The 15,988-nt window shown below is 46.6% G+C and overlaps 1 protein-coding gene across 1 annotated transcript in view; it reads left to right on the top strand.

Moving 5' to 3' along the window:
* Nucleotides 1–15,988, top strand: part of ano3 (anoctamin 3) — a 313,721-nt gene that overhangs the window by 65,904 nt on the left and 231,829 nt on the right. The window contains exons 6-7 of the mRNA XM_038808322.1: nucleotides 3,511–3,611; nucleotides 5,582–5,626. Of these exons, the coding sequence (XP_038664250.1) occupies nucleotides 3,511–3,611; nucleotides 5,582–5,626 (146 nt within the window). The remainder of the gene's footprint in view (nucleotides 1–3,510; nucleotides 3,612–5,581; nucleotides 5,627–15,988) is intronic.

Genomic DNA, 15,988 nt, shown 5'->3' with positions numbered 1-15,988 from the left:
AAGGCTTGACAGCATTTCCAGTCCGGATTCACACATGAAGGTTGGCCATTTAGGGTGAAGCACAAATTGGTAAAAGGAGAGGATGGAAAAAATAAAAATACAAGGAACTTGTGGTATTGTGTCGAGAAGCAGTCTATTGACTCACGGCGCCGAGGACCCCGGTTCGATCCCTGCCCCGGGTCTCTGTCCGTGTGGAGTTTGCACATTCTCCCTGTGTCCCAATGGCCTCACCCCCAGAAGCCAAAGATGTTCAGGGTAAGTGGACTGGCCACGCTAAAATGCCCCTTAATTGAAAAAAAAAATGAATTGGGTACTTAAAATTTTTTTTAAAATTTACAATAAGAGAAAGGTACTAGTTTTGGTAAAATGAAAATTAGCATATTCTCTCACTGTTCAACTCCAATGCTATCTATGTAATAAGAAATGTAAAGCAAGCTTTGATTTCTTCAACTCCAATTTTATTGTGTTCTCGAATCACTCCTCCTTCAACTCCACAGTGCCACCTGTATCCCCTTTATATATATTATATTATATATATGTGTGTGTGTGCGCGTGCAGTCTATCAGACATTAAGTGTGGTCTGTTAAACAATTAAAGCTCCAATTCTAGCTTAAGCATTGGGGAACATTAACTCTTTCCCAATGCTCACCCGCTTAAAGAAATCATAAGGTAACAGGAACAAGGGCTTTTGCTGAAACATATCGTGGGTGGGATTCTCCGTTCCCCCCCAGCCGCGTGTTCTTTGTTGACGGCATTGTTAATCTTCCAGTAATCTTCCCTTACTCTTCCAGTAAGGGGCAGCACGGTAGCATGGTGGTTAGCATAAATGCTTCACAGCTCCAGGGTCCCAGGTTCGATTCCCGGCTGGGTCACTGTCTGTGCGGAGTCTGCACGTCCTCCCCGTGTGTGCGTGGGTTTCCTCCGGGTGCTCTGGTTTCCTCCCACAGTCCAAAGATGTGCGGGTTAGGTGGATTGGCCATGCTAAATTGCCCGTAGTGTCCTAAAAAAAAAAGTAAGGTTAAGGGGGTTGGGTTACGGGTATAGGGTGGATACGTGGGTTTGAGTAGGGTTATCATTGCTCGGCACAACATCGAGGGCCGAAGGGCCTGTTCTGTGCTGTACTGTTCTATGTACTATGTTTCAAAAGGTTATGAAAATGTTTGAATAGACTAAGGGGTTTGAATAGACTAAGGGATTTAGTGTACCATCTGCATTTAATTTAATTGATTGAATAACCCTTTGAGAAGACAGCCTATTGTTGGAGATGGTTCTCTCGAACAAGATCAATGTTTGCACAATCAGGAGCTTTTGTGGCTGTCCGTTAAAAGTTAGATGAAACTTGAGTTTTGAGTCCAGACGATGGCAAAAGGAAACTTCAACGCCAATAGTTGGGTTATGTTATTGCAGTAACAGTGTAACATAACCTTTGTCTTATTTTTCAAATAAATGTTGCTCTGAACAGCTTTGCAGGTTTCTGACAGTAATAAATACGCAGGGAAAGTGCTTCACAGTTTGTTTTTACCTCATAAATGTAGAAGAAAGCTTCTAAAAAATCACTTTCTGTGTTCTCTGAACCCAAATACATTTCTCAGTAAATAATAATGAAAATGAGTCAGGGATGCAGCTGAAACTCAGCACTGTTTCTGAAGGAAGCTCTTGTAATATATGAAAATAGTTGTTGACACAATGGGTTGCTTTGTGATGATCATTATTTCAGCTGCGTTGACTATTTTCACTGCCAGATTTAATTACTCTGACCAATCTCTCAATTAGCCTTATAGCTTTGCGAAAATGTGAAAAGTTAGTCAAGGTTCTTAGAACAGATCGTCGCTGATGGAAGAAACATCCCTTAGATATGTTTAAATACATCTCTGGGCTGTTAAGATATTCAAGATGAATTGAGTGCAACATTTGAGTCTAGTTTATAGGGGGTGGATTCTCCATTGCGGAGAATAAGTGTTGATGCCAGGGCAGGGTTCGTGGACTTTCACGACAGTAAACGTGGCGCCGAACCTGGACCGATTCACAGACTATTGAGGGGCTAGCAGCTGCATGGCTGCCTTACCGGCTAGGGCAATGTTGTCCCGTGCCTGTCCACCCCGACCCCACAGCCCACCTCCTGACCACCACCCGCTACTCCCCCACGGCCCCGGCAGAAGCCCCCCCCCCCCCCCCCCCCCCCCCCCCCCGCGGCACAACTGTCAGCAAACTATGGCGATGTTGGACACTTTCCATACCCCCTCTCTCTCCCTCAGTAGCCACGGCGCCTGTTTCACAATTTTTAAAAGCACAAGCGAAACTCGCCGTCGGGAATTCAGCCTGACGGAGGCGGAGCATTGCGGAGGCCCCGGTGAATACCGGGTCAGGCCTGCTAATGATATACAAACGGTGTTTACTGTCCGTGCGTTCAGGAACGCATTGATGCCGCTGTCAGGCGATGGAAAATTGCAATTTGGAGTGAATCGGTGTCTGCCACGATTTCAGGGTTGGGACCGAATTTACCGCCCAATCGCGATTCGCAATTCCGGAGTCGTCCGCGTGCTGTTAGTTAATTTGGACATTCTGAATTTCCCCTCTGTGTACCCGAACAGGCATCGGAATGTGGCGACGAGGGGATTTTCACAGTAACTTCATTGCATTGTAAGCCTATTTGTGACAATAAAGATAATCTATTTTTTATCCCTGTAACCCCACCGAGGGGGCAATTTAGCGTGGCCAATCCACCTAACCTGCACATCTTTGGACTGCGGGAGGAAACCGGAGCACCCGGAGGAAACCCGTCCAGACATGGAGAGAATGTGCAAACTCCACACAGACAGTCACCCGAGGTCGGAATCGAACCGGGGTGCCTGTCGCTTTGAGGCAGCAGTGCTAACCATGTGCCACCGTGCCACTCTTTGAACAAGTGCCTCGAGAGCATTAAGCCTTAGGTATCTGGATTATTAATCCCGAGACATTACCATTCTGCCACTGGAGGAGCACCTACTGTTTATGAAATACTCCTACTTATAATCCTTTTGACCAGTGAATTACAAGAGAACAAAGGTTATTCTATATAATGGGCTGGCTTATCCGAGCCCATGATTACTGATTTAACCGCTCTGAAATGGTTACAGGAAATTTTAAACCCTTGTTGGTTTGTAAATATTATTTAAAAGAATTCCGTCTCTTAGTTTTGTTGCTTCGATCATTTGTATGATCTGTTCCAAAGTAATAGAGATTCATATCGTTGCTTATATGACCGATTGGTCATTCCGCTCGCAGGCTTGGGAAGATTCGACGTGAGTCAAACATTTATTGGGATTTCAGTTGTGAAATAGTATCGCAAATGTTGATACCCTACAGATAAAGCTGGAATTTGATCAAATATGATGTATCATTTGTGAAAATGCCACTGTTCCTTAAATCATAGAATGTGGTGATAGACGTGTCTTAAAGTCATGTAGACGTTGACCTAGAAATTGTTTTTTGATCGCTATGTAACTCCGACTTCTTCGTTTTTCCTCCCAGCGATCCCTCACAAACAGCGACATAATGTTTGTGAAACTCCACGCACCTTGGGAAACGATATGTAAATACGCAGAAAGAATGAATATCCGGATGCCTTTTAGGTATTGTACACGTGCCGCTGTTTGTTTCGACCTCTGTTGAATCCGTAACCGCTGAATTGCGGTTTGGAAAGCACTTAAGAAGCAAGTTAGGGAAAGGGCCTCGGTAGGGCCTGTGGGCGGTATTCAATTTAATTTGCTTAATGGAAGGTTTTGAAAACACAGCCAACAGAATGAAAATTGTTTCCTTTGCTCCAATAAATAACGCGTTTCTTGACAGACGTACAGTTATTGCTAACTCCCTTAACTGTGAAATGTACAATATATCTCTCCATGGGCGGGATTCTCCCAACGGGAGACTAAGTGCCGACACCAGAGGGCGCAATTCTCCGCACTCACGACGGTGAGGAGAATAGCGGGGGTCGTAAATTTTTACGGCCACGCTAGTCCGACGCCCTCCCGCTATTCTCGCCCCCCCCCCCCCACGCCCGACTCCCGACACGAATCGCTGCCACCATTTTTTTACGGCGAGCAGCGATTCTCAGCTGGCCGATGGGCCGAATTCCAAGCCCTTTACGGCCGTTTTTACGAACGGCAAACACACCTGGTCTGGCCGTTCGTAAAAACAGCCGTAAAGTCCCGATCTTGGCAACCATGGCACCGATTGGCACGGCAGTACCACGGCCGTGCCAAGGGTGCCATGGGCCCGCGATCGGTGCCCACCGATCGCGGGCAGCGGGTCCGATTCCCGCGCACCCTTTGTCCTTCCGCCGCCTCGCGAATTGATACAGCTGAGGGGCATCCCGGCCCGCGCATGCGCGGGTTTCGCGCAAATGCGCGATGACGTCATCCGCGCATGCGTGGGTTGGAGTCTTCCAATCCACGCATGCGCGGCTGACGTCATGCGACGCTACAGCCGTCGCAAACTCTGGCAAGCGGGCTTAACGAAATTCGAAATGCCGGAGTTCACGGCCGCGGCATACTAGCCCCGACCGGGGACCAGAATCGGTTCCCGGTCGGGGAGGGGGAGGCTGGCGTCAAACCCGCCCGTTTTTGACGCCAGCCTTACGATTTCTCCCTGTCTGGGAGAATCGCGCCCAGAGTGTTTCACTCCGGCGTCGGAGGCCGCTCCTCACCCCCTATTCTCCCACCCCCCCGGGGGGCTAGGAGCAGCGCTGCGTCATTTACGGGCCTTGGCGCTGTGCACATAACGCAGCCAGCGCCGCATAAATGACGTCACCCCCGCATGCGCAGGTTGGCCGGTGCCAACTCGCGCATGCGCGGTTGCCGTCCTCCCCGCGGAGTGATCTTGCGGGGCGGCGGAGGAAAGGAGTGCGTCCTTCAGAGAGGCCGGCCCGCCGATTGGTGGGCACCGATTGCGGGTCAGATCCCTTTTGTGCGCCCCCCCCCGGTGCTGGATCCCTCCTCCCCCCCCCCCCCCACAGTCCGCTTCCGCAGCGTTTTCACGCTGGCAGCGCCCAGGTGTGGTCGGTGCCGGCGGGAACACATCGTATTGGGCAGGCCGCTCGACCCATCCGGGCCGGAGAATTGCCGCTCGCCCGTTACAAACGGCGAGTGGAGTGCCGATTCTTCGAGTGGCCAGCCATAAATCTCGTCGCACCGGTTTGGAGGGGGTGGGAGAATCGCGTGCAGGTGCCGGGGCAGCATGGCGGGACTCACCCGGCACCCCTGCGATTCTCCCACCCGGCGTGGGGGGGGGGGGGGGGGGGAGAATTGCGCCCCATGTCTTTGACAGTTTCTCAGAATTACCTAAGGAAAAATGCAACATCAAGTCAATAGCTAAATTTCTGAGCATGTTTCACAATAACGCCCTGCATTATTACGCAGTACGAATGAATAATGTTCTGCCAATTGTGCCTGTGTTTATAGTCTGGCATCAAATGCGTGCATGATTTAATCATATTATTTCCATAACTTCTGCTATCTTATTATTGACACTTGAAAGGATGGTGATGGATGTAGGATTTCCGAAGATTCCTGGTCCTGAGTACCTTTCTTTCCTATTCTTTCAGGAAAAAATGTTATTTCACTGACTGGAAGAACAAAGCGATGGGCAGGTTGGTAGGTGCTGTGTAGTATTTGCTAATAGCATTCCATAAAGATTGTGTTTGATTGCTGTAAGATCACAGCCTGGGCACAATTTGGGGGAAGTTGCTGTCTGGCGCAGTACAATGCAGTAAGCCATCCCCGACTCCGGGGGCAGCCTAGGAAGAAGGTGATGCAATGTATACTGTAGAACTGCCTCAGTTCCAGCGAAGGCAGGGCAACCCTGTGGAGAACAAGATCCAATTCGCTTCCAGGTTTGCGTCACAGTTCGGTGACCTTAATATTGACTTACAGAGGCACTTGGCACCACAGTTGCATACCTCACGAGCAGCAGACGGGTTCAACATGGAGGTCAAACCGATTGCCACACTGCTCGGAGTCCTCGTTGGACGCACAGTGGATGCCTTATCAGGAAACTGTTGGTGCTGAAAGCCCATAATTTTCCTTCAGTAGATTCAGGACTGAATCATTTTCACAATTACCGGTGACAGGTTAAACTGTGCTATGTGGGTTTTGGGTGTGTATTGGAAAATAATACCCTGCACACGGTCACTGTTATAAATTAGTTCAGCTGTTACTGATAAATCTCCTTTTTAAGCCTTTCCAAAAGTTCCATTCCAGCTCAACAGTTAAGAGTTTGTTTTTCAAATGAAAGTGTCTGGAGAGCTGCCAATCAAAAGAAGCAACATATACAGCATTGGAGGGTTTTATTTGGACCAGAATCTTTGAGCTACGTATTTGACAGGCTCGGGTTGGTCTGCCCAGTATAACTGAACATAAGAACTAGGAGCAGGAATAGGCCATCTGGCCCCTCGAGCCTGCTCCGCCATTCAGTGAGATCATCGCTGACCTTTTGTGGACTCAGCTCCACTTTCCGGCCCGAACACCATAACCCTAAATCCCTTTATTCTTCAAAAAACTATCTATCTTTATCTTAAAAACGTTTAATGAAGGAGCCGCAACTGCTTCACTGGGCAAGGAATTCCATAGATTCACAACCCTTTAGGTGAAGAAGTTCCTTCTAAACTCAGTCTTAAATCTACTTCCCCTTATTTTGAGACTATGCCCCCTAGTTCTGCTTTCACCCGCCAGTGGAAACAACCTGCCCGCATCTATTCCCTTCATAATTTTATATGTTTCTATAAGATCCCCCGCATCCTTCTAAATTCCAATGAGTACTGGCCCAGTCTACTCATCCTCTCCTCGTAATCCAACCCCTTCAACTCTGGGATTAACCTAGTGATTCTCCTCTGCACACCCTCCAGCTCAAGTACGTCCTTTCTCAGGTAAGGAGACCAAAACTGAACACAATACTCCGGTGTGGCCTCACCAACACCTTATACAATTGCATCATAACCTCCCCAGTCTTAAACTCCATCCCCTCTAGCAATGAAGGACAAAACTCCATTTGCCTTCTCAATCAACTGTTGCACCTGTAAACCAACTTTTTACGACTCATGCATGAGCACACACAGGTCTCTCTGCACAGTAGCAATTTTTAATATTTTATCATTTGAATAATAATCCTTTTTGCTGTTATTCCTACCAAAATGGATGACCTCACATTTGTCAACATTGTATTCCATTTGCCAGACTCTATCCCATTCACTTAACCTATCCAAATCCCTCTGCAGACTTCCAGTATCCTCTGCACTTTTTGCTTTACCACTCATCTTAGTGTCATCTGCAAACTTGGACACATTGCCCTTGGTCCCCAACTCCAAATCATCTATGTAAATTGTGAACAATTGTGGGCCCAACACTGATCCCTGAGGGACACCACTAGCTACTGATTGCCAACCAGAGAAACACCCATTAATCCCCACTCTTTGCTTTCTATTAATTAACCAATCCTCTGTCCATGTTACTACCTTACCCTTAATGCCATGCATCTTTATCTTATGCAGCAACCTTTTGTGTGGCACCTTGTCAAAAGCTTTCTGGAAATCCAGATATACTACATCCATTGGCTCCCTGTTATCTACTGCACTGGTAATGTCCTCAAAAAATTCCACTAAATTAGTTAGGCACGACCTGCCCTTTATGAACACATGCTGCATCTGCCCAATGGGACAATTTCCATCCAGATGCCTCACTATTTCTTCCTTGATGATAGATTCCAGCATCTTCCCTACCACCAAAGTTAAGCTAACTGGCCTATAATTACCCGCTTTCTGCCTACCTCCTTTTTAAAACAGTGGTGTCACCTTTGCTAATTTGTGAAGGGGAAATAGCTGTTTTCCCCATTCCGTTAGAGCTGACTGTCATTCATCACTCCATCATCTCAGCCTGTTCTTGATGTGATGACACCTATGGAACGTTTTTTGTGGTAAACAATATTTCACCGTAAAATAAGCATCGGCACGTTTGCTCTTTTCGGGAATTTGTGAAAGAGCAAAACTCGGCAGGATTCTTCAGTTCCCCCACCATGCCGATCGCTGCCGATGGGATTCTTCCTTCCCTTTGCTTGCAATGGAATTTCATATTGAAGCTACTCCATGCCGCCAGGAAACGTGCAAGTGGGGCGCGCTGCCAGCGGGAACAGAGAATCGCAAGGGCTGGTGAATTCCGGCCATGGTCTGTTATTGATCCAACCCTGTTCCATCAGTGCATGTGTTGCAGCGGGCAGTTAACCAAAAAAAAAGATATAAACTTTGCTCTTCCAATCTAAAGTTATTGTTCAATAGCTTTTTGTTTGGTTGAACTCTTTTGTACCATGTTCTCTATTTATTGCAGAGATTTTCAGTCAGGGTGGGATTTTCCAGTTCCGCCCACCGCCGGGGTCACCCAGTCCCGCTGAAAGTCGATTGATGGAGCGGGAAAATCCCGGCCCCAGTGTGGAACACGCCGTTCCCGTTCCGCAGGCTCTGCTGAGGTGTTAAATAGATTTCCCAGCAGTGTTAGATAATAGCAAAGTATTTATACCAGCAGCAAGTCTTAATGCAGTATCTTGGAGCTCAGTGCCCATATTTAAAGGAGGTTGAGACTGCAGCAAGTTTGGGTTTGCAGGTTTACCGAGAGTGTGAATTTCTGCTATTTGCAATCGGTTCATTGTTGCTTTATTCCATACTAAATACAAGAAGACTGTTTTGTCATGGGTAAAAAAAACTGACTTTTTAAACAGATTGATCCCCCACTTGGTGATTTTTTCTTTAATTTTCAAATGTCTCCCTTCTCAAAAATTAAGATTGGCGATAAACCTTCACCTGATTTGCACAAGTTCATATTTTCCAGCATCAGTTTGACAGAGGGGGTTAAAATTCTTCCCAACAGTCCGTGTGAGGCTTTCCAACTGGAAACAACAGCTTCTGGAAATTTGACCAGTGTAAAAGCCTTCCTCCAGATTATTCTGCTGCATCTTCCTCAATCCACCTCAATCGGTGCTTGAACCAGCCTTTCAAAAATATACGCCAGTCTTACAAACATTGCAGCTCGCTTTCCGTGCAATGAGAGGGAAGGCAAAGCTTGCACTTTTAAAGCACTCGTTTCTTGCAAAGTCCACAGCACTTAATTGAGAGGAGGTGCAAAATATTTCCATGACACAGAGCACCTAATTCATGAGACCTGACCGGAAATTAAATTAATCAGCAAGGCTGGTAGATTTATTTTTAAATTGAATAAAATGCATTTCATGTTGTTAGTTACAATTGGAGCAAGGGATCTCCAGTGTAGATCAACAAAAAGGGAAACTTCGAAGGAGCCCCTTTGTAAAAATAACCTTCAAATTTCTTTTGCAGCCAATTCTGCTTTCATTACGTCAGACACAGTTTTTTATTTGGAGTTGGATATTTTCCATGTTCCAGATTGAAATGTAACGTGTTTCCATTCAGTGAGGATTGCAAAAAAATCAGACTGCCCATCTATTTACACAGCTTGTCCCTTTATAAACTTATAAAACACCAAAGCAATTGAAAGGTAAGTGTTCTAGATGCAGAACAATAGTCAACAAATTATTTCTATTGTGATTTTTACAGCTCTCCACATCATTCAAATGCATTTCCTAATTCAGTATTTCCCAAACATACTTCAGGGTTAGCCAGTGACGGAAATTTGTCCGGAACTTCATATCTAAGGTCCAACACGAAACCTTTGATGGATGAAAAACAATTCTCACTCATGAGAAATATAAGAAATGGTTAGTCCAGGGTTATCCAAAGCTTTCCAGTCACAGAACCTTTAGAGCTCCCCAGAGTACTGAGGGAAGCCCTGAGAAACATACTTATTGTGTTGAAGAGTTCAGCCACAAAAAATGGTTTGTTTTTACCCATAGATGAAAATATACAAAAACAGATTTATAAAAGTATTTTCTATTTCTTGCATGTATACATTTATTACAAATAAAAAGTTCTCTTATTCAACAAATACTTAAGTCTTACCTTTTTTGTCATTTTTAACGGGAGGAGTGATGCTGCTTTTGCTCACTGATTTCTTCAGTATTGGGAGTGTTACTGGAGAGCTGGATTCTTATATCAGTCACACACATATGTGCACCCTCTCTCTCACACACACAAACACTCATGCACACACTCCTCTCCCGCTCACACACGCGCACACACTTTCACCTCTCTCTCAGGCACACACAATCGCCTCTCTCTCACGCACACACACATACACCTCTCTCTATCTCTCATGCACACACACACCTCTCTCTATCTCTCACGCACGCACACACCTCTCTCTGTCTCTCATGCACACACACCTCTCTCTGTCTCTCACGCACACACACCTCTCTCTGTCTCTCACGCACACACACCTCTCTCTGTCTCTCACGCACACTCACCTCTCTCTGTCTCTCACGCACACACACCTCTCTCTGTCTCTCACGCACACACACCTCTCTCTGTCTCTCACGCACACACACCTCTCTCTGTCTCTCACGCACACACACCTCTCTCTGTCTCTCACGCACAAACACACTCACCTCTCTGTCTCACACACACACACTTACCTCTCTGTCTCTCACGCACACACACACCTCTCTCTATCTCTCACACACACACTTACCTCTCTCTGTCTCTCACGCACACACACACTCACCTCTCCCTGTCTCACACACACACACTTACCTCTCTCTGTCTCCGACACACACACCTCACCTCCCTCTGTCACATACACACACACACACTCACCACTCTGTCTCTCACACACATACACTCACCTCTCTCTGTCACACACACAAACACACACTCACCACTCTGTCTCTCACACACATACACTCACCTCTCTCTGTCTCTCACGCACACACACACACACCTCTCTCTGTCTCTCACGCACACACATGCCTCTCTCTGTCTGTCATGCACACACACACCTCACTCTGTCTCTCACACACACACACTCACCATTCTGTCTCTCACGCACATACACTCACCTCTCTCTGTCACACACACACACACACTCACCACTCTGTCTCTCACGCACATACACTCACCTCTCTCTGTCACACACACACACACACTCACCACTCTGTCTCTCACACACATACACTCACCTCTCTCTGTCTCTCACGCACACACACACACCTCTCTCTGTCTCTCACGCACACACACATGCCTCTCTCTGTCTCTCACGCACAGACACTCACCTCTTTGTCTCTCATGCACACACACACATGCCTCTCTCTGTCTCTCACGCACACACACACATGCCTTTCTCTGTCTTTCACGCACACACACACACCTCTCTCTGTCTCTCAAGCACATACACTCACCTCTCTCTGTCACACACACACACACACTCACCACTCTGTCTCTCACACACATACACTCACCTCTCTCTGTCTCTCACACACAGATACTCACCTCTTTGTCTCTCACGCACACACACACATGCCTCTCTCTATCTCTCACGCACACACACACACCTCTCTCTATCTCTCACGCACACACACACACCTCTCTCTATCTCTCATGCACACATACTCGCCTCTCTCACGCACACCCACTCACCTCTCTCACACACAAGCTCACCTCTCTTAAACACATTCACCTCTCTCTCTTACGCAAACTAACACTGTCACCTCTCTCTCGCACACACCCACCTCTCTCACACACACATTCACCCTCTCAACCCTCACACACTCTCACTTCCCTCTCCCTCTCACTCACTCTGTGGTGAATGTATTATGCCAATAATCCACCAGTGTATTTGTATCTGTGCTGTTGCACTTGTATTTGTATCTGTGTTATGCTGTTGCCCTTGTGGGCTTCTCCAATGGGCCATTGTATGGCATTATCCATAGGGGAACATGTTGGGGCATGTATGGGCTCCACCCATGGCTCCTCCCCTTGAAGGGAGGCATAAAGAGCAGTCGACCTGTAGACAGTTCTCAGTATTGGATCAGTCGCAGGCAGGCACTGTTCTAAGTTGATTAAAGCCACAGTTTACTTCTCTTGTCTCGAGTGAATTGATGGTCACATTACACTCATTCTCACCTCTGTCTCTCTCTCTCACACACACACTCACCTCTCTCTTCGCACACCAAAATTCTCACCTCTCCTCTTTCACACACACACACAAAATGTTCTCACTTCTCCCTCTCTTGCACACAATCACACTCCCACCTCTCTCTCTCTTTCACACATACAAACACTTTTTCTCACGCACTCACATTGTCATCTGTCTCTCCATTGCTCTGAGGCCCCTCCACCCCCCCCCCCCCCCCACCACCTCCTCCGCCTCTCCCACACCCGCTCCGTTGTCTGGTTGTCTCCATTTTCAGCCTTGCCTGAGGGACTTTCAATGCTGACTTCGCCGCTATCTCCAGCTCATCCAATCAGAGGCCAGCTTCTCAGTGTCTTGCCTGTTGATAGGCTGACTGGTGCACCTATCGGTAACCAACATAATGCGAAAAGCGCCTTTGATTAGACAAGCTGGAAGGACAACTATTTTTCAAACTTAAAATGGCCGTAACTACAATGAAACCCTCAGATGACTCCTGAAGAACTCCAGAGTTCGGGAGACCCCAGTTTGGGAAACGCTGGCTGAGACAAATCAGCTGGAACTCTTTTGCCACCAGATAACGGATTTACAATGATAGCTTCCAATTGCATGAGATTGTAATATTTGTGATCATATTTGCAAATTGGTCAGACAAGACCCCAATGTCAAATTCTGTCTCAGCTGGCTGGAAACCCAAACTAATCAAACTTAATAGCATTCTTTCAGGTTGTAACAAGCAGGGTGGATAAGGGGAACCAGTAAATGTAGTATAATTGGATTTCAAAAAGTCATTCGATATGGTGCCACATGGTTGCTGCTGCTGGTGTTGAGGGTGAGATATTAGCATGCATAGAGGGTTGGCTAACCAACAGGATACAGAAGGTCAAAATAAGAGGTCATTTTCAGATTGGCAAACGGTAACTAGTGGAGTGCAGCAGTGTTGGGTGCTCAAATATTTACCATCTATTAATTGCTCGGATGAAAAGACTGAGTGTACTATAGCCAGATCTTCTGATGATACACAAGTAGGCAGGATAGCAAGTTGTGAGGAGGATATAAAGGGACAAATTTACATTCCCGAGTCAGGATCCCAGTGTTGGGAAAAGTGCCAACTCAGCAAACCAGACTCGGACAAAGTTCCTTGGTTGTTCTGATTTTAATTCCAGGGTGGCGGCTGTTAACGGGAGTCAGGCCGATCAGCTCCGGGAAGCATTCGGAGGTAGGATCTGCTGGGTGTGAAAGCAGGCTGTGTTAAGACTTGCGCATTGAAACTTGTAAGAAAAAGAGTAAAACAGAGAAAATCTTTCTGGCCCTCATCCCAGCACACTCACGATGCCCCATGCATGTCAGTTCAGGCCATCTCATGCATCCACCCACCCCCAAGGTCCCTCATACTTTCCATGCTAACCTATGCCCCTCCACACATCCCCATGATGTAATCAACTTAGTGCCAACTCATGTAAACCCATGCACCCTCCCACCCATCACCCTTTTGTCCTAACACCTTCCATGTAAACTCACACAGCAATCACCATCTGCATGTGTCAGAGCCGAAGTGAAATGTTGAGGTGAAATAAAATAATATCGAAGTACATTTGATGACTTCACTATTAAATAAAGAACACTCTCATTGCTAAAACCTCATTCATTAGATTTAAATCCCTTCACTGTCACTGTCTGTGTGGAGTCTGCACGTCCTCCCCGTTTGTGCGTGGGTTTCCTCCGGGTGCTCCGGTTTCCTCCCACAGTCCAAAGATGTGCGGGTTAGGTGGATTGGCCATGCTAAATTGCCCGTAGTGTAAAGTTAATGGGGGGATTGTTGAGTTACGGGTAACGTGGGTTTAAGTAGGGTGATCATTGCTCGGCACAACATTGAGGGCCGAAGGGCCTGTTCTGTGCTGTACTGTTCTATGTCTATGTCACCGAGTTAATCCCTTATGAAAACAAACATTTCTTGCAAGTATTTAATAACTTGTAAAACACAATTTGTAGTCATAGCCTTTTATCAACATTTTTGTAACTGTCAATCAAACTGAACTGCAGCCTCCGCGCCCCCCCACCCCGCTACCACCACAACCACTGTGACATTAGCAGCACGCTAGTACAGTGGTTAGCACAGTAGCTTCACAGCTCCAGGGTCCCAGGTTTGATTCCCGACTTGGGTCACTGCCCGTGCGGAGTCTGCACGTTCTCCCTGTGTCTGCATGGGTTTCCTCCGGGTGCTCCGGCTTCCTCCCACAGTCCAAAGATGTGCAGGTTAAGTGGATTGGCCATGCTAAATTGCCCTTAGTGTCCAAAAGAATTGGGTGGAGTTACTGAATTACAGCGATAGGGTGGAAGTGTGGGCTTAGGTAGGGTGCTTTTTCCAAGGGTCAGTGCAGATTCAATGGGCCAAATGGCCTCCTTCTGCACTGCAAATTCTATGATTCTATGATTGATAGCCTCGTAGAATCGATTATGTCGCACAAATCCTATAAGGATAGCTCTCAGGCATGTGTCAACAGACATAAAGGGGTCTCCCATTTAACATGGAGGTAAGAAGAAGTTTATTTTTTCAGAGGGCCATTCGTGTTTGGAATTCTCTTTCCCAGCCGAACAGTGGAGGCTGAGTCTTTGAATATCTGGATTTTTAAAATTTTATTTAGTGTACCCAATTCAGTTTTTCCAATTAAGGGGCAATTTAGCGTGGTCAATCCACCTAGCCTGCCCATCTTTGGGTTGTGGGGGCAAACACGGGGAGACCGTGCAAACTCCACACGGACAGTGACCCAGAGCCAGGATCGAACCTGGGACCTCGGCGCCGTGAGGCAGCAGTGCTAACCCACTGCGCCACCGTGCTGCCCGAATATCTGGATTTTGACGGGCAAGGGAATCCAGGTTTATGCAGGACAGGCAGAAAATGGAGTCAATGGCAGAATCACCATGGCAATCAGGTCTGCCATGATGATTCAAAATGGTGGGCCAGGCTCGATCGGCAAAATGGCGTACTCAGCTCCTATATCCTATGATCTTATGGTATTCAACTTATTCAGTTTGCTTGCTTTTTATGCTAGTAATTTCCCTTGAAGGATTGTATCACAGTTTTGGGAACACATTTTACAGAATGAACAGCAGCAACATTGAATACATTTGCCAACTCTGATGTTTCTTACTTAGGAAGCGTTCATTAAACTGATCTGAGGGAGCAGTTAAAACTCGTGCTTAACTTGAGTGATGTGACTATGGGCCGTTCGCTCAATGATTATTCCAGGATATACCCCAGTGAATGATTAGAGTTGGTTGACGCCCACAGTACATCAAGAGGGTGGTATGAAAACCAGCCACAATTTAAATATTACCAGCAGATTTCCTGTCTTGAAAACCATAGTACCAGACATTTTAATAATTTTTCAACTTTTGGCAATTAATTGTTCCTGTGCACTCTATTCATTTCTGCATGAACTTGTCTCCCTAACTAACTGCATCAGTCTTACAATCGGTCCAAGAGCAAACTCATATGACAATGTAATAATAATAATCTTTATTAGTGTCACAAGTAGGCTTACATTAACACTGCAATGAAGTTACTGTGAAAAGCCCCTAGTCGCCACATTCCGGCTCCAGTTCCAGTACATTGAGATAGAATTCAGAATGTCCAATTCACCCAACAAACACGTCTTTCGGGACTTGTGGGAGGAAACCAGAGCACCCGGAGGAAACCGGAGCAGACACGGGGAGAAGGTGCAGACTCCACACAGACAGTGACCCAAGCCGGGGAATTGAATTTGGGACCCTGGCACTGTGAAGCAACTGTGCTAACCACTGTGCTACCGTGCCACCCGAGTTTTCCTAGTTTTATTTTAAATCATATTTTTCAAGATACTCTCTCTAAACCGTAAGCCGATAATAGGAAGACTAGTTTTGTACAGAGCCCAGTCATGTGATAAACAAAC

Source organism: Scyliorhinus canicula, chromosome 9 (assembly GCF_902713615.1).
Source record: "Scyliorhinus canicula chromosome 9, sScyCan1.1, whole genome shotgun sequence".
Classification (NCBI taxonomy): Eukaryota; Metazoa; Chordata; class Chondrichthyes; order Carcharhiniformes; family Scyliorhinidae; genus Scyliorhinus; species Scyliorhinus canicula.
Note: the sequence above shows the minus strand (reverse complement) of the source record. Positions and strands in the feature narration are given on the sequence as shown.